Below are 18642 nucleotides of genomic sequence, written 5' to 3'. Positions count from 1 at the left end.
ATCTATCTATCTATCTATCTATCTATCTATCTATCTATCTAAAGCATGTGTTATTTTTATAGCCAGGAAAGCCGGCAAAGTTTTTAAAGCCGCCGTGCTGTCCACCAATGAAATTCTGACTCCCAGGGAAAGCCCCTGCTGTGCGCCTGCTCGCAGCTTTATGCACTGGATCGCTCTCCCTCACCAGGGCTGGCCGCTGGCCGGCTTCTAAGGAGCTACCAAGTCCCCATGGCCACTGCAAGAGACAAGCATAGCCAAGCATAGCGCAGCTATCGGCCAGAGGTCAGGGGAGGGGCCGAGCTTCTGTCCCGGAGCGAGATCTGTGCTGCTCTGAGGGCTTGAAGCGCTTGTTATTTCTCGGGCCATCCCGGCCACCGCCCAGCCCGTAGCTGCAGGGTCTAGTCCAAAGTGCCGTGTCATTGGGAAAGCTGGTGGCCTGGGCATTGAATTCCATGAAACTGGAGTAGGACTGCGGGGGTGGGAAATGAACAGAAGCCCCTGTTCTCGAAATGTACGCTGACTAGCCGGGTGAGGAAGTCGGAGGCGGGGTCCTAGCCTAGCCCACTTAGGCCATCTGGACGAGCCTGTTCCTCTTCAGGACAACGGCCAGCCAGCCATCCAAGTCAACCTTGCTCGTGAGGGGGACTCTCTGCCTGCACCTTGGCCCTGCCCCTCCTGTTTCGTGATGCTACGAGTCTTCATCCTCTTCGCGGAGAATGTCCACACCCCGGACTCCGACATCAGCGATGCCTACTGCTCTGCTGTGTTTGCAGGTAGGAACACCGGAGACACAGCCAGGGAATCCGGCTGGATCGGAGTGGGATCCTGGGGCGCGATTGAGGCGTGCCTGGAAGCCAGGAAAGACTGACTAGGCTCTACCAGGCTGATGTTGGATATTGAAGAGATGCAGAGGAGAGGGTGGGGCGACTTGGGAAACTGAGGCTGTGAGATAGAAGTGGTTTGACTGTGTTTCAGCTGAGCCAGGGGTGGCATTTGGTAGAGCAGGAGGACGGGGCCACTACCCCTCTTCTCTGGATTCCTTAAAAGAACTCTTTCCACTTTTGGCTGCACCGTCTAGCAGGACTCTGCTCCTCTCCCCGGAAGGCCTGGGCCTTCACCTATTTATAACCCAGCTTCCCTGGGCCTTTGCTCACTATCAGAAGCTAGACTAGCGGGCTGGCTGCCACTGGAGTCAAAAGCAAAGCCACACCTCCAGGAATCCCAGTCTCTCTCTCTCTCTCTCTCTCTCTCTCTCTCTCTCTCTCTCTCTCTCTCTCTCTCTCTCTCTCTCTCTCTCTCTCACACACACACACACACACACACACACACACACACAAGATGGGGGGAAGTTAAGCTGCCACCATTACTAACCTAATGCCAGACAGCCTGCTCCTCTGCAGTCCTGGGACTTTTCACAAATTTTGACAGGGTGATGCCTGTGCTTTTCCTTCAGGATGTGAAGGTTGGTCGTGTCTACTTTCCTAGGACAACCCTTCCCCACCCCAGAGCTGAGGTCTTCATAGTTTGTCTTCCAGCTCAGGAGTGGGCCAGTTTCGCTGTTCACCCTATAGGCTCTCTTCTCAGTCTTCTTCACCGACAGTCCTCTTTTCTTTGTGTCTCTGGCCCAGAAGATTAGAGCGGCAGTCAGCCCCTGGCCACCTAGTGGGCAACCCCTTTCAGTATCACCAGTCATTAAGTATGCATATGTGCTCCCAGACGTGTGCACACCCTGGAAGTCCCTGGGACCTCTGGGATGCCCACAAAAAATGGTTGCTCTCCGAAGGCAGGCTTAGGACAAGCACGGTGCATGCAGATGTGTTGGGAGCACCCAGTGCTGAGTAGAATTTGATGTATCTTTGGACAGAGAGGCCCAGGATGGGCAGCTTGGAAAGCAGCCTGCACTAAGAGAAGGAATTGGAGAATTTACGGAATATTCCATATGCGTGCCCCCACCCCCATGCTTTGACTTTGTCCATCAGCTTCCCATAGAAGCCTTTGGAAATGAACTTTATCAATGTGTTTCCAGCAGACAGGACAAGGACATCTTCTCATGGGGTTGGGGTGGAGACTTTTGTGTTTCTTCCCTGTATCCTCAGTGGGCATCTGAGCAGCTCTGCAAAGGCACACCTCAGCACTGTGAGGAGTCTGAGTCTCCTCTCAGGAGCATCCACCCAGGCAGCCCCGATTTCCTTCCAGCTTCCCTGGCCTCCTCCCTTCTCTGCTATGGTTCCCTGCAGGCTCTTCCTCCTGTTCACCCCACCCCCAGGGCAGACTCAGGAGCTCTACCAGGAGAAAGGCTAGGGATACTAATGAATGGCAGTGCTTTCTGACCCACTGGAGGAAGTGCAGAAGCCCTAGGCCCCTCCTCATTTAGCCCCAGGGGGCCTGTCTGGAGGCTTCCCTCAACCTCTCCAGGAGGATGTCATTCATAGTCCTTTTTGCTGTTGCCTGGCTCCTCTGAGTATACTCCCCTTTCCTGGAGCCCAGAGCTCACTGTAGAGAAAGGAAGTGCATTATCTGTGCTCTGAACCTGAGAAGCAGGCTGGCTGGAACTCACCACCCAGGATGTCATTGTCAGGAGTAGAGAAAGTTCTTCCCCCTCCCCCAGGCCCTGGCTACCTTCCACCTCCTGCTTTAGCCAAACTCTTAACCCATGTCTAAATTTGGCTGCCTTGCAGTATTTAAGCTTGCTCACCCTTCTACTTGTCAGGGCCAGGTTGGTGAATGATTACAGAGCAGGCTCTGGCCAGGGGCAGACAAATGCAAACCTCCCTTCCGGGAAGCCTATTCTCCCAGGCTGACCTAGACCTGCCTTTCCAGTGACATGGTCACAAGGTCTCACAGATCTTCTGTGCAACAGTAGATTCATGTCATGCTCAGTCAGCTCTCTAGGGTCGAAGGGAAAGGGTATATGCCCTTAACCGATGAGGATTTGACCCCAAAGACTCAGGGTTTTGCCAAGATCAGACATTTGTCAGAGCATCCCCTCATAGAGGCCCACGGAGAAGAAAGGGCTCTGGAATGCACACCATGTGCCACCCACAGCAACCAGGCTGAATGCCCGCTGTAGAGTTGAGTCTAGGAAAAGGAACACAGCACTGTGAGGAGCAGAGTATAGTACGAGTGACCCAAAGGTGGAGGGGCCCGACAACTTTTACTGCTACTACTTCTTCCTCTTCCTCTTCCTCTTCCTCTTCTTTCATTTTTTGAGACATGGTTTCTCAGTGTATCCTGGTTGCCCTAGAATTTGCTTTGTAGACCAGGCTGGTTTTGAACTCAGAGACAGATATGTCTGCCTTTGCCTCTCAAGTGCTGGGATTAAAGGAATGCACCACCGCCACCCAGTTCTGACTTCTTAATATGTCTTTATTACAAGGAAGGGAAATGGGCATTGGATAAACATAAGCAATACATCATTTTCAGAAACTGTTTTCTGTAAAACCCCACAAAAATCCTATGGACAAGATCCAGATTTACTATACCCTACATGAGTTTGAACAGAATGTATAACACAGATTACATCCTGGTCCAATAGCAAGCACAGGTGGTAGCAACTCTCATCACCCCACTTCATAGAATAGAAAACTGAGCTGAAGTGACTACCCTGATGTTTGCTCCCGTGGGGGACTTCCATGGCAGGCAGCCTGGATCTGGAGTCATCTCTACCCCATCTTTACTCACTCCACTGTCGTCTTCAGGTCTGACTCAGAAACAAAAGAAGGAAGGAGAAGACTGAATTCAGGTTCTGGTGCCCATTTGCATGTTGACTTGTGTACACTCATGACCCTGACCCATCACACAAGTAGTTCTTACTCACCTAGGTCTGGAGATCCTTAGTTCTTTGTGTGGCCTTGAGGACACATTCTCATCTTAGCAAGCCTCTGTCATGACTCACCGTCTCTGTGTCAGATGGCCCAGTCAGATACCATTTAGTGCAATTCCCAGGTGTTCCAGCCCTTGTCCTAGGTCCAGTCACAGAGCCCTCATATATATACCTGTGGAGGTGCCTGCTTAGGATCTGATACTCCAAGTCCATGGGGGTGGGTCATATGTTTCTAGGATGACATCCTTTTGAACAAAGCAAGTACTCTGGGGGAGAGGGCAGTGGTGTCACTGTGGGGATTTTTACCAAATAGAGGTTGAAAAGGAGACTAAGAAGTGCAGACAGCTGGTAGCCTTGGTTACAACCCAGTGTCATAAAACTATTGAGGAAGGGAGGGAAGAAGGAAGAAAGGAAGGGAGGGAGGGAGGGAGAAAGGAAGGAAGGAAGGAAGCAGCTGAGAGTACCAGTTTTGTATTTAAACTATTTAGGATTTTCAATCTCGAACCTTGTATTCCAGCTCTGCCACTTTTCAATTGTGTGTCCTTGAACAAGTCACTCAACTGCTCTGTGTGTCTCTCAGTTTCCTCCACTGTGGAATGTTGTAGACTGGATGAAACACTTTCTGTATTGGCTGGGCCTAAACACATGTTAACTCTAGGACTGGTGATATAACTTGGTTGGTAGAATGTTTGCTTGGTAGGAAGAGAGCCCTGAGTTAATCTCTACCTCTGCATAAAGTCAGGTTTGGTGATATATATGTGTAATCCTAGTCCTTGGGAGACTGAGGCAGGAGGATCAGAAACTTAATGTCATCCTCAGCTACATAGAGTTTCAGGCTGGCCTGGGCTACATAAGACTCTGTCTCAATAAAACAAAAGCTAATACATGTTAACTATAATTATTATATGTAATTATATATTTTTGTAATTACTATTATAATTAACATGTACATTTATCAAGACAAACCTAAGAAAACTTTCAGTATCTTTTTTTTTGTCGATTTTTCAAGACAGGGTTTCTCTGTGTAACAGCCCTAGCTATCTTGGAACTAGCTCTGTAGACCAGGCTGGCCTTGAACTCACAGAGATCTGCCTGCCTCCGCCTCCAGAATGTTGGGATTAAAGGTCTGTGCCACTACGGCCAGGCCCTCTTGTTTTCACAGATGCTAAGTTAAACTCTGCAAATTTTGGGTAACACCATGAGGAAAAGATGGCTGGCCAGGAGCCTGCACCATTTCTGCCATGGCAGGCTCTTCCTGGTGGCCACATATTATGGTTGTAGTTGGACCACATGAGGATTTTACATACTCAGCAATGTAAAGATAGTGGCTGGATTGGGGTATCCAGGGAGAGAGGTAAGGGTAGCAGAGAGAAGGACACACAGGAGCATCCATACTTCTGGAAGATTAAGGGACTGGCAAATGTGTAAACTCATGCAGTGCACCCCTCTAAAGAGTGGTGTCACTGAGCCAGAAGTCAAGGTCTGGGCCTCAAGGTGCTTGGTGTTTAGATCTTGGGGAAACAAAGCTCTAGGTAGTATGAGAATGTTGTCAAAGAAAGTTTCACCTTTCATCCATGGCCAGGTGGTAGGACCAACAAGAGATTACAGAGAACAGTAATACAAACTCCCCTGTGTATTGAGAGCCTGGCCAGTGATGTGACCTAGACTGGGCTATGGAGAAAAAGACATGTTGTGCTCATTGGATAAATACACCTCTCCCCTTGACCCGTACACAGGTGCTATATTTGTGTTAAACAGGCTCTTTTGCCAGCTTCTCTCAATTTTCAAAGGAAGCTGTAAAAGGAGATTGGTATGGGAAATCTTCCAATGCTTAACTTGTGCACAATTTTGCTATGGAACATCATATTGCCCCAAGATAACACATTCATAGCCTGGGCCTCAGGGGACACAGTGTATTATATGATGCATAGTGTTTATGTTTAGTCCTATAAATTATAAGACTGCTTCCCTTCCTTTAGACTTACCTGTCAGCACCCATGAGTGGTGCCACAACATCACAAAATTGGACTTCTTATACAATTGTTTCACAATTGATTCCATTCCCACTGGAATTCTAGCTGGCCCTCTTCCTTCCTATTGGTGAACAGGTTGCTCTCTCTGTAGCTGCAGATCAATGCATACCCAGTATTATGAGAGCCCTAATGCTTCCATTATAAACAATGGTAATCATCAACATATACACATCCCAGTTCAAAAGCTCCTGATACATCAGGTTATCCAAGATCATTCTGCCTGTTCTTCTGTTCTCTCCATGGCGTGTCTTTGACAATATGACCTGTGATAGTACAACATCATAATTCACATTCCAGCTAGAAGGAAAAGGTACTGGGAAGTACACTTTTTCTCCTTAAAGACATACCAGATGGTTACATACACACTTCCTCCTCCTATCTCATTGATCTCATACTCATATAGTTACAAGGGAGGCTAGGAAATACAGATTTCAATTTGGATACCAAGTGCCAGGTAAAGCTGTGGGAGATGCCAGTGGAAGAGGAAAGAACAGATACATATGGAGGGCAGGGAGGCAAGTTGTGGTCCAAACCCCATTCTCCATTAAAGCTTCATTCTGTTTATGTGTATGTGTACACATGCATGAACAAGCAGGCGCACATCCCTTCCAGTACTGGGATTACAAGCGTGTTCTACCACACCTGGCCTTTTTGTTTTGGTTTGTTTTTTTACATGACTTCTGGGATGGAATGCCTCTTCTAACATTTTCATGGCAAGCACTTTACTGTCTAAGCTGTCTCTTTAGCCCTACTACAGATTTATCACTGAGACAAATCCCTTTGACAGGGGGCCCTATTGAGTTTCTAGGCCCCGCTGTGAAGTTTAGAAGGGAGCAGCTATCTGTTTTGCCAAAGCCCTGAGCAGCAAGCAGCAGGAAGACCAGGAAGTTGGAGGTTCAGATGGGAAGAGGCCTCAGGACGTACTCAGAGTTTGGGTCATCAGCTGTTGCTTTTTTGGTTTATGGAAAAGGTATGTGGAGTCCCTGTTGCTTGGACACAGGCCAATGAATGGTTTGCTGAAGTCCCTTGAAATAGTTCTCTTTTAAATACCCCTTGCAGATTTCCTGTGCTGACTGTGGTGGACTGGAGTGGGGACAGGGGTAAAGAAATGGTGTGATAGGGTGTGTGTGTGTGTGTGTGTGTGTGTGTGTGTGTGTGTGTGTGTGTGTTGTGTTCTTGAACATGCAGAGGGGCTGGCGGCCAAAGCTAGGAATCTTTAAAAAAAAAAAAAAAGCTCACATTATCTGTAATTTCCCCTAGGGGGCAGTGCAGTCCTCTCTGAAAAGGGCTGCCTGTGGAGGTGGAGCCCATTCTGGGGAGCCCTGTGCAGTGTCCACTGCTTCAAGTCCAGGCCAGCCCTGACCTACACACTGGGAACACCAGGGCGCTGAGCCAGCCCTGATCTCTAACAATGAACAAGCAATTTTGTGGATAGGCCTTCCTTACAATTGTCATGAACACTAAGGAGCTGAAGTGATGACTTACCAGAGTGACCCAGCCTAGAGGGAGGCCAGGCACTGCTTCCCTGGGGACTGATGCTTGAACTGAACCCTCATGGGTGGATGGAGGTGTCACTGCAGAGGAGGCAGGAAAGCAGCTGCAAGCAGACTTCCAGGCTGGAGGGGAACTTGGTATATTTGAGAAACTGAGAACTCTCTGGAATGGCAGCTCTAGGGTCAAAGGCCTGAGTAGCCTTAACCTCTGGCATAGGAAAGGAATGTAGGTTTCATTCCAAAAGAAGGGAAGGCATTTGAGAGATCTTCATCAGGGCAGTGACCCAACTATGTTTGAAAATCTCGTGACTGCAGTGTGGGTAATGAACCGTATGGGGCTGTGGTGACCATGACATGGACAGTTAGGAGATTCCATCAGTCAGCAGGCTAAAGCAGATGCCAGTAAAAGGCATCAGGAGCCTGTGGACACCTGGGTGGAACCAACATTATGAGTATTCAGAAGAGTGACCTAAGTTGCAATTATCTGACATTCTTGTCTCAGGTAGACTTAAATGACAGTTCCAAGTGATCAGTGATTCACCTGAAAGCTAGAGACAGGATGAGTTCTGGATAAGCATGTGCACTGCATACTGCATAGCATCACCTGGAACCAGGCAGTTTCAGTGCTGTCTCTGATCTGTTGTCCAGGCTACCTGGGGCATTTGGGTCTCACTGGCACTTTGCTCTATGCTGCCTTGCTTACAGGAAGCGGGAGTGGGAGTTCAGTTTCTTGGTTCAGGACGTGTAACCCTGTGCCCTCACAAGAACAACGTAGGATGCAGACCCATGGCGACTCTGCTCTTGGCAGGAGATAGAGCAGGATCCAGCTTGGAGCCAAAAGTGGGCTAGGTTCTGCTAGAAGAGAAGTGGGAACCAAAGAAGAGGAGTAGAGTTAAGGAGAATAAGAGCAGCTAGAGAAGGTTCTGGAAAATGGACAACCACCAACTCTCCTTCTTACCCTTCCCTTCATTGTGCCCCATTCCAGTGGAAATTACTGACCCTTTTAGGGGCTTTGTTCTTCTTGAGAGCATGTCCCACAGTACCTAGAGATGAGACTGATGCTATCTACTGTCTACATTCCCTGATGTGGAGTATACAGAGTGGAAGGATTCCCAGTAAGCTAGAGGTGACCAATGAGAAGTGTGGGGTGCAGTGTTCTCTTAGTGAACGGGTTGGAAGACATTTATAGAGAGCCTGCCTTGTGCAAAACCCTGTTCCAGGTGCTGAGAAGGCTACAGTGGCTAACAGAATTCCCTTAACTCCACAGTGCCACGGTGTTCTGTGTTGCATGGGTCCATTGAAGAGAGGGACCACGCCCAGATAAAAATTTAAGGCCTGTGTCGGCAGGAAGGTCCAGCCTCTGGAGGCCCGTGTGTCAGCAGGAAGGTCCAGCCTCTTGTCTGACCCTCAAACCTCCACACAAAGGCATATTTATTGATTGTTACACAAAGTTGTTTTGGGGGTAAGGTATTCTTTTCACACCAAGGTCCCTAATCTGATGTATACATTTCTCTAAAGGAAAACATTACATGGCCACATGACTTCAGTCCTTTACTGTGTACCGTTTGCAGTATGCAATAATCCAAGAGCCCCAGGTATGAACTGGTAAATGAAGGGCAGGAGTAAGCATTACAGTCAGAGAGAACAGCTCTCAGGATCCAAAGCTGCTGGCCTGACACGTTTGAGGAACCTTGCTTGAGGAGGGCAAGGACCCTGAAGAAGGGTGGGTTAGGCAGGGCTTTAAAGGTCATCTAGGGGCTCCGGGTCCTACTTTAAGCGAGATTTTGAGTGGAGGAGTGACACCAGGTGACACTGGGTTGAGAGTATACGTGGTGGTGGTGAAGGCGAGGGCAGAGGCAGAAGACAGGAGACTGGATGGAGTCTGTCACTGTAGCTCAGGCTAAACAAGCAGTGACTTCGATAAAGCTGAGAAGGGATAGGGTCTGCGTCTGTTTTTAAACCATTTCTTTAAAAAATTATTATTTATGGAGAACGTGCTCTTGTACAGATCTCCTCTTCCTTCTCCCCCTTCCCCCTTCTCCTTCTCCTTCTCCTTGTCATATTTTCAAGCAGAGCCCATAGGATCTGTGGTTTTGGTGGCGTGACAAGATTTGGAAGCATTACTAGATGGTTCAAGAGAGTAGAGGAGAAAGAATGCAGACAGAAAGTTTGTAGGCTCTTTCAAAAAATGTTGCAAAAAGTGCATATGGCTGGGGTTTTAGCTTAGCGGTAGAGTGGCGTGGTCCCCAATACATGTGTGCTCTCAGGGGAGAGGGAGATGAGGAACTTGACAATCACAGTCTCACAGCAGACCTCTAAGGCAATCACTCCAGTGGATTGCCTTCCCCGTCAAGCCACACCGTTAGGGTGCAGGAGTGGAGTGGGCTACACAGAGTGGGTTTTCCCCTATGAAAGTGCTGTGCCCCTCAAAACAAGGGGAGGGATCCTGTTCTTTCTCCAGATACCTGCTGGGGTGTAGGAAAACAGAGAAGCGAAGGCCCTGTGAGGAGGACCTTCATAGGCTGTTAAGGGATCAGACGCAGAAGCAGAAGAGTGCTAAGGATCAGGATGATTTAAGGCTCAACTTAAGCAACCTTCTCCAGTGTGGAGGGTGAGGAGCTCAGAGATTGTTGCGGTGGGGAACCGCAGGAGATAGAATGGGCTGCGACTTGGAACACAGTACGATTTGAGTCCAGACCTTCACAACTCCAGGCGCCACCGGGAAATCCCCGCGGCAGAGCCGGGGCTGGGTGCACAGGACGCACTGTGTGCACTTCTTAGGCGCGCAGCTCTTTGGACCCATGGTGCCTCAGGCACCAACCCGCGCTGTCCTTGTTTCCTTCTCTGGGGACCCTTAGGACAAGTCACCCGCGCCTGGACAGAGCCTGAATTCCTTTCTTGCTCCTCCCAGGCCACCTCCCTAAGGGCGGACCCAGGCCGGGCTGGAGGGGAGGATCCTCTCTGTGGGTGTACCTTGTCCCACACACAGCCTTTCATCTCGGGGCTGACCAAGTCTCCGTGGAGGCGCAGCGGAGCGACCGCTATCTTGGTGTGGCCATTCCGGACTGAACGCTAGTCGGGTAGTAGTAGCTGCTGTGTCCTGCGTTCCTGCTCCCACCGTTCCGCACGCCTAGACTGCAGAGCCATGCTCTGTTGTCTGCTGGTGAGGGCCAGCAACCTCCCCAATGTGAAGAAGGACCAGCGCAGCGACCCTGTCGCCAGCCTGATTTTCCGAGGTGAGAGCCCCGAGGGCAGTGCATACAATCTTGGGCGCCATCCGTTTCTCTACCCCAAGTTTCGGGGTCTGTGGACTCAGATCAGACCAGAAATCCTGCCCTGGGATTGACAGCCAGGAAATCTAAAGCAGCAAATGCCACAGGATTCAGGGAACCTGGAAGTACCATGCAAAGGCAGTAGTTTTCCTAAGAAGGTACCCAAAAAGGAAGAAAGGTGGGCGCTTCCTGGGTAGTGGGCACAGGGTGGGTTGGAAGATGGACATGGAAAGTAGAGGTGTTAATTAGGGCTGCATAACTGGTTTGTGAGAGTTTAAACAGCGCGCTTTGAAAGTTATATCGCATCCATCCATTCATGAATGCGACTGAGCACTGCCTGTTTGAATGGCCAAATGGCAACCAGAAGGAGCTGAATACTATGGATAGGGCTCTGACCCAGGGAGTGTGAGGGGTGTCTGCGATGATTTCCATATCGAGAGCTAGGCCTCTATATGTGTTGCTTAGACTAGAAAAGAGTTCCTCTGTTGAAACTGTACTTTCCTCCACTCCCCAGGACCCTTCACCCTAGCTCCAGGCAGATTCCCAAGGGAGGGGTGTCTCAGGAGGGGAAAGGGAAGAGGAAGGACCTGTCAAAATCGGGAGAAGGAACAATAGTGGTGAGTCAGGACCCTAGTTCTGCAGACAAAGATAACTGAGAGGAGAAAGGGCTTCCTCTCACTAGGACCTACACTCTGTGGCTCTGTGGGATTGAAAACTACAGAAAAAGATAGCCACGGGTAGAGGAACTGAGGCAGGGCTTTTCACAAAGATGCAAACCTTTGTGATGTCCACTCTGCAAGTACTCCCCCTCAAATAATAGTGAGAGATGAATGACTCACGGAGTGACTTTCTACACAGTGACTTTCACTGTATAGAAATTGTTGGGGGCAGTTGTTGGGTGTAGCTCTGTGGAAGAGTACTTTTCTTTGTGTGGTGTATGTATGTGTGTGTATACATATGTGTACATACATGTGTGGGATGCCAGAGGATAGCTTCTAATCTCAGGTGTTATTCACTGTTCTATTTTATTTTTGAGACATGGTCTCTAACTGGCTTAGGATTTGACAGGTTGTGTAAGTTGGCTGGCCAGTGAGCCCTAAGGTTTTACCTGTCTCTGCCTCCCCTCAATGCTGGACTTATAATACATGCCACAATAGTTAGGTTTTGTTTATTTTATCACCAAACTTTGGTCTTCCTGCTTGCTAGGCAACCGCTTTCCTTTATCAGGATCCTGAGCATTTCCCCAACATGAATGAAGAAGCGCTTGGACTTCATCCCTAGTTCAAACCAAACCAAACCACCAGACAAAACTTCCAGTACAGAGAATGATCTTGTGTCAGACAGGTGGTCAGACTGCTGAGGCACTGCTTGGCTGTTGCCCTGGTTTGGGTACCCTGAACATGCTCACTGTCATCTTTCCCAATCTCAGCACCCCCACCTGTATGGAGGACAGATAAGAAGGGCTGGGATAGCATGTAACATCTCCAGCAGGGATGAGAGCTAACCCGAGTCTGTATTGCCATCTTTCCCAAGAAGGCTCCCAAGAACTCCCTGGCTTTCAGTAATCCCCTGCTTAGCTGCAACAGCACCTTGTTGGGTCTGCTAGTACATTCTCCCCAGCCCTACTTCAGATGTCAGGACTCCTGAGAGCAGTCGCCTGTCTTGACAATTCACTGGGTTGTCCTCTGTTGAACAATACATGACTTTCCCTATCTGGTCCCAAGTCTCCCTCAATCTAGGCATGATCCTTGTACTTCATGGTACCTGAGAGTCACCTGCAGAGAGTGTTTGAAAAACACTCTGGGTACCACCCAAGAACATCTTGGAGGTGACCTAAGAATCAGCTTCTAACATGTATCTGATGCAGGCCATTTTGGAAATGATGCTAAGGGTGAAATAATTGTGCTTACTCAGGGAATTCTTCATGGAATCTGAGGTTGAGTTGACCTACCCATTAGAATCAGACCCAGGATTTATGGAGCACCCATCTGGGGGATCTCCATCCTATGGTATACTTTTTTTGTTTTTGTTTTTCAAGACAGGGTTTCTCTGTATTGATTTGGAGGTTGTCCTGGAACTCACTGTGTAGACCAGGCTGGCCTCTACCTCCTGTGTGCTGGGATTAAAGGCATATGCCACCAACACCCGCCTCTATGGTATGTATACTTTTAACAAGCCAATTGCCAAAAGCTCCCTGGCCCTTGCTCTTGAGAGCTAGATCTCTTTGGGTGGGACCCAGCAGGGTATTCCTGAGGCACAGTCAGGGTTGATAAGCAGTGAGGGACAGTGGCCTCCTTGCTGAGAAGCTAGCCTGCATCAAACCCTGTGCTTGGTTGCAATATGTGGCTGATGGTTCCAATATGTGGGCCTGGACTGGTCTTACCCTGCAGTTGTTGCCTCGGCATTCCAGCTTCAGATGTAATTTCAGGACCTGCCTCCAAAAATAGATTCTGGGTTCTGGGAGGTTGGGCTCAGAGCTGTCTGGCTTCCTCATCTGAGGACCTCAGGATACAGGCTATTAATGAATACTGCTCATGTCTTTGTTCTTGTATTCACTGATTAATTACTTAACCAAAATTGCCATGAGTAACTGGGCTCACATAGACCTTTCTGACCATTATTTGTATGAATGAGCAGTTTCAGCTTCCTTTCTCACAGCATTTGACGTCTCTCTCTGCCCTAACCACTTCCCATCCTGTAATGCAATTATTTTTATCCCTCTATGCAAGTATTTTTCTCATTGAGCAAATATTTATTGAGCACATATTATGTACCCATTTCCATTTCTAGATGTTGGAGATGCATCTCAGGATGAAATTTGTCCCCTGGTGTTTTGGGGTTCAAACATTTCTGGATTTTCCGTGTCCCCTACCTGGTGAATTCCTGACCAGGAACCCAAGAGGTCTCCCTCCCCTTCCCTGTCCCTCCCTTGTTTGCTCATTGGGTCCTCTCTCCTCCCTCTTCCCCTCTTTCCTGCTCTTGCCTGGGAGTCTTACAGGACAATCTGTCCCCAGGGAAGACTTCTGCCTCACCTATCAGGAGAGATGGACTTGATGTCCACTGAGGTGATTTGATTCCTCAGGGAACCTGTGTCAGTGTCTGGAAACACTTTGAGTTGACATTGGGTGGGGGGGGGAGGTGGCTGCTGGAATGCAGTGCTCAGAGGACAGCAATGCTGTTCAACAGCCCATGACATGTGATGCAGGCTCCACAGAACTCATGGCAAGGATTTAATAGTGCAGGGTGCAGAAATTCTGCTGTGATGGATACACCATGATGGGATACCTTGCAATGTCATCCAGATCCAGGCACAGACGCTGGCTCTCTCTGCCCTCCACTAGAATTCCCCAGACACCCTACCTTCCTCTGTAGAGGACCCTTGGAAGTTTGCATATTCAAAAATAAGCCATCGAAGCATGCATAGGGCCTATATAGGTCTAAGTCAGGTGGGATCCCAGTGCTGAGAGGGGACATGGACACAAGCCCCCATCCCTAACCCAGAAGTTATCTCCAACTGATAACCTCTCACAAAGGAAAAATTAGTTTCTCCAATGGAGTATCACTGTGTATACAAACCACGCTTAAGGGCAGGTCCTAGGCACAGCTCTAGATGGCCAACACAAAATGAAGTCAGTGGTATTTTTTTATTTTTTTTGGTCTCATAATGCTTAATCTGGGAATATATATGTGTATATATATATGTGTGTGTGTGTGTGTATGTTTACTTATATATTTTTGGTTTTCAGTTTTGTGTTTTTATGGGATTTCTGTATGTGCAATGTGTGAGTCTCTGCATCTTCATGTGCCTTTTTTTTTTGCATTTTTGCCTCTTTTTTTCCTGTTTGTTTAGTCCTGTTCTGGTTTGTTTTTATTTTATCTTATTTTTTATTTTTTAGATGTCTATTTTAGACTGAGGGAGAAAAAGAAGGGTGTGGATTTGGGTGGTGTCTTAGGTTTCTATTGCTGCGAGGAAACACCATAGTGAAAAGCAAGTTGAGAAGAAAAGGGTTTATTTGGCTCACACTTCCACATTGTAATCCATCACTGAAGGAAGTCGGGACAGGAGCTCAAACAGGACAGGATCCTGGAAGGGCAGCTGGTGCAGAGGCCATGGAGGGGTGCTGCTTACTGGTTTGCTCTTTGTGGCTGGTTCAGTCTGCTTTCTTTCTTTCTTTCTTTCTTTCTTTCTTTCTTTCTTTTTTTTTTTTTTTTTTTGCTTTTTTGCTTTTTTGGTTTTTACGAGACAGGGTTTCTCTGTATTGTTTTGGAGGCTGTCGGACCAGCTCAGCCTGGAACTCACAGAGATCCACCTGCCTCTGCCTCCCGAGTGCTGGGATTAAAGGCGTGCACCACCACCGCTGGCCATTCTGCTTTCTTATAGAACCCAGGAGCACCATGGAAGTAGGATGGCCCTACTCACCATGCCTTGGGCCACCCCCATGAATCACTAATTAAGAAAGTGCCCTAGAGCTGCACGTTATGGGGGCATTTTCTCAGTTGAGCCTCCCTTCTTTCAGAGGATTCTAGTCTGTGTCAAGCTGACATAAAACTAGACAGCATGTGTGGATGGGAAAGTGTGGGGGATCTCGGAGGGGTTGGGAGGATGAAGACTGTAAACAAAATATATTGTGTGAAAGACAGTTTTCCTTTTATGTGTATTGGTATATTGCGTGTGTGTACGTCTGTGTGAGTTTGTCAGATCCCCTGCAACTGGAGTCATAGAGAGTTGTGCGCTACCACGTGGGTGCTCTTAACTGCTGAGCCATCTCTCCGGTCCCCCCAAAATCTATTTTCAACTAAAGATATAAGTAATAAAAAGCAAAACAATAGAATTAGGCCAAGGACACTTTCTGTGTTGGTTCTTATTCTTCTACGTTAGCCCTTTAGCAAGTCTGTAGAGTGTTTGATTTTGATGGATGCACAATAATTAATTCAGTCAGTTCTCTTCTGTTGAGCATTTAGATCACAATCTCTCTTCTTCCTTTCTTTTTTCTTTTTTAAGATGTGGTCTTACTATGCAGCCTAGGCAGGCCTTGAACTCTCAGGAGTCTTCTGCCTCAGTTCCCCAATTGTTGGTCTTATAGCCGTTTTTTCACCATTCTGGCTCTAGACCACATTAAAAATACTTATATCCAATTCTTAAATTATACTGCTGACTTGATGGCTAAATTTTTGCCCATGTGTTAGCTGCCTTCTTTCTTTGGGTGAGTTCCTGAAGCAACATTACTGTAGTCCTATCTGAGGTTTTTCTGAGTTTCCCATTTGCCCATCAGTATCTTCTATCAGTCATGTTGAGGATTTATTTTCTCAAGATCATACAAATCTCTGACTATCTCTTAGATTCAGTAGTACTCGTTGGGCCGGGGGATATAACTTAGGTGGTAAGGCGCTTGCCTATCATGCATGAGGTCCAGGAGTCCATTCCAATCACTGCATGAAATCAGGAGTGGTGGTTCAGACCCACAATCCCAGGTCTTCATATGGAGGCAAGAAGATCAGAAGTTCAAGGTCATTCTAGGCTATATAGAGACTTCAAGGTCAGTAACATTTTGTCATAAGTGTTTCAGTTAAATAAAAAAATGTCTACATGTATGATTTGCCTACAAGTATGTCTGTAAACCTCATGTGTGCCTGGTGTCCATGGAGGTCAGAGGTAGACATTGGTTCTCCTGGAACTGGAGTTACAGAGGTTGTGAGCCACCATGTGAGTGCTAAGAATCAAAGCCATGTCTTCTGGAATAGCAACCAATACTCTTAACTGCTAAACCATTTCTCCAGCTCCTTGTTTCTTTCTTTAATTAACAAAAATTGCATAGAGCCGAGTGTGGTGCAGCTTGATTGTAATCCAAGCACTTGGGAGCCAGAGGCAACATAGAAGTTCAAGGCTAGCCTTTATGGGTAGATTTTGCTGTTTGTTTGGAGGGAAAGTGTTTGCTAAGGAAGAAACCCAGGACTGAGGACACACTAAGCCCACACCATACCCCTGAGCTACACTAAAAACCCGTGAATGTACTTAATATCACACTGACTTTTTGTTTGCTTGTTTGCTTGTTTGTTTGTTTCGAGATATGGTTTCTCTGTATTGTTTTGGAGGCTGTCCTGGAACTCGCTCTGTAGATCAGGTTTGCCTCGAACTCACAGAGATCTGCCTGCCTCTGCCTCCCAAGTGCTGGGATTAAAGGTGTGCGCCACCACCGCCTGGCTCATCTATTTATTTTTCAAGATTTATTTTTATTTATGTGCATGTGTATATGAGAATGTATGTCACATGTGTGCAGATGCTCACAGAAGCCAGAAGAGGGCATCATTGGATCTCTTTGAACTCCAGTTTTAGGTGGTTGTATGTTAGTTACCTGACATGGGTATTGGGAATAGAACTTGGAGTTATCTTGACTGCTGAGCCTTATCCCACAAACAAAAACTAAATCCCAACAAAACAAAGAAAACCCCATTCATTCAGTTGTGCACTTGTCACAACCTTCCATCTTTATCTAGTATACTTTCCAGAGTGCCACACCCAGGAAATCCTTCCTTCTTTCCATTCTCCCTTCCTTCCTTCCCTTCCTCCCTCCATCCCTTCCTTTCTTCTGCTCCTTTGCACACGCATGATTGAGTACACGTGCATGGGTGTGCGCACACGTGTGTGTGTGTGTGTGTTTAGCAGAGCTATGTGGTCTGAATGAAGTCCAGGCTTCCCTATAGCTGTTGAGGATCCTGGGCAAAGCCACAGAGCATCTGTGGAGCTCCTCTACCCCCTCATCCTCCCCAGCAGGAGCTGTGCACTTTGGAGTTAGATGAAAAGCCTTATTGCCCAAGGCCAGAATCAACAGCCAGGCACAGGATTGGCAAGGGTGTCTGCCCTTCCTTTGGTGCCTGTAAGCCACACGATGGGCAGGTGAATGTTCTGTTTCCTTTAAAAAAGAAAGTTCGAGTTTCTTTTTATTTTTAGCTGTTAAGTATTTTATTTTATTTATTTATTTTTGTTTTTTCTATTTTTTATTTAAATTAGAAACAAGATTTCTTTACATGTCAATCCCAGTTCCCTCTCCCTCCCCTCCTCCCCTGCTCCCCACTAACCCCCTAACCTTCCCAGAGAGGGTGAGGCCTTCCATGGGGATCTTCAAAGTTTGTCATATCCTTTGGAACAGGGCCTAGACCATCCTCCATGTGTCTAGGCTGAGAGAGTATCCCTCTATGTGGAGTGGGCTCCCAACGTCCATTTGTATGCTAGGGATAAATACTGATCCACTACCAGAGGCCCCATAGATTGCTGAGGCCTCCTCACTGACACTCACATTCAGTGGATCAGTCCTATGCTGATTTCCCAAGTTCAAAGTTTCTTTGCATACACACACACACACACACACACACACACACACACACACACACACACACACGCAAACACGCATGCATGCACGCACACACATTTGTAGGTCTTATGTCAGCCTTGGGTATTGCTCCTCAGGAACTTTCATCTTGTTTTTTGAGATAGGGACTTCTTTGACTAGAACCTGGGACTCTGTTAGGCTGGCTGGCCGACAAGCCCCAGGGAGTTTTCTCTCTGGCTTTCCAGCTCTGAGTTTACAAGCACATGCTACCATGCCTGAATTTTTTACATGTGTTCCGTGAATAGAACACAGGTCCTTGTGCTTGTGCAGTACCGACCTTTTAAATGAGCCTCAATAGCTCCCTTTTGCTTGTTCTTTTTGGGGGTTGTAGTCCCATAAGTGGCTCCTCCCAAGCTCACCTGAAGGGTCTGAGAGTTCACTCTTCCTGTCAGGACTTCATAAAATCCCCCTAAATCCTCTGTTGTCTTCATCTTCAGGGAATACAGGAAGTAGACACTGATTTAAAGGCACTCAACCCAGGGCTGTCACGCATATTGCCTAATTGTGTAAGCAGAGAGCACCAGGAAGTAAGTTTCTTAGTGGGCCTCTCAAGAAGGGCAGTATGTGGAATGTTCCATGTTACTTCTGGAGGCCACAGGAAGCAGATTCTTGATAGGGGAGGGGAAGTGAACA

General features: G+C 47.6%; 1 protein-coding gene across 22 annotated transcripts in view; it reads left to right on the top strand.

The window, feature by feature from the left end:
- The first annotated feature begins 200 nt into the window (after nucleotides 1-200).
- Nucleotides 201-18642, top strand: part of Dysf (dysferlin) — a 200191-nt gene continuing 181749 nt past the window's right edge. For 7 of the 22 annotated variants that reach the window (XM_005071090.4, XM_005071086.4, XM_005071088.4 and 4 more), the window contains exon 1: nucleotides 10346-10585. In XM_005071090.4, coding sequence (XP_005071147.1) covers nucleotides 10495-10585 — 91 coding nt within the window. In that variant the 5' untranslated portion in view covers nucleotides 10346-10494. Of the gene's footprint in view, nucleotides 774-10344; nucleotides 10586-18642 lie in introns of those variants that run through there. The other 15 variants (XM_040737837.1, XM_040737835.1, XM_040737834.1 and 12 more) reach the window with 3 other exon arrangements.

Source organism: Mesocricetus auratus, unplaced genomic scaffold, assembly GCF_017639785.1.
Source record: "Mesocricetus auratus isolate SY011 unplaced genomic scaffold, BCM_Maur_2.0 Super-Scaffold_100676, whole genome shotgun sequence".
Lineage (NCBI taxonomy): Eukaryota > Metazoa > Chordata > Mammalia > Rodentia > Cricetidae > Mesocricetus > Mesocricetus auratus.
The sequence above is the reverse complement of the archived record's forward strand: the minus strand, read 5'-3'. Positions and strand labels throughout refer to the sequence as shown.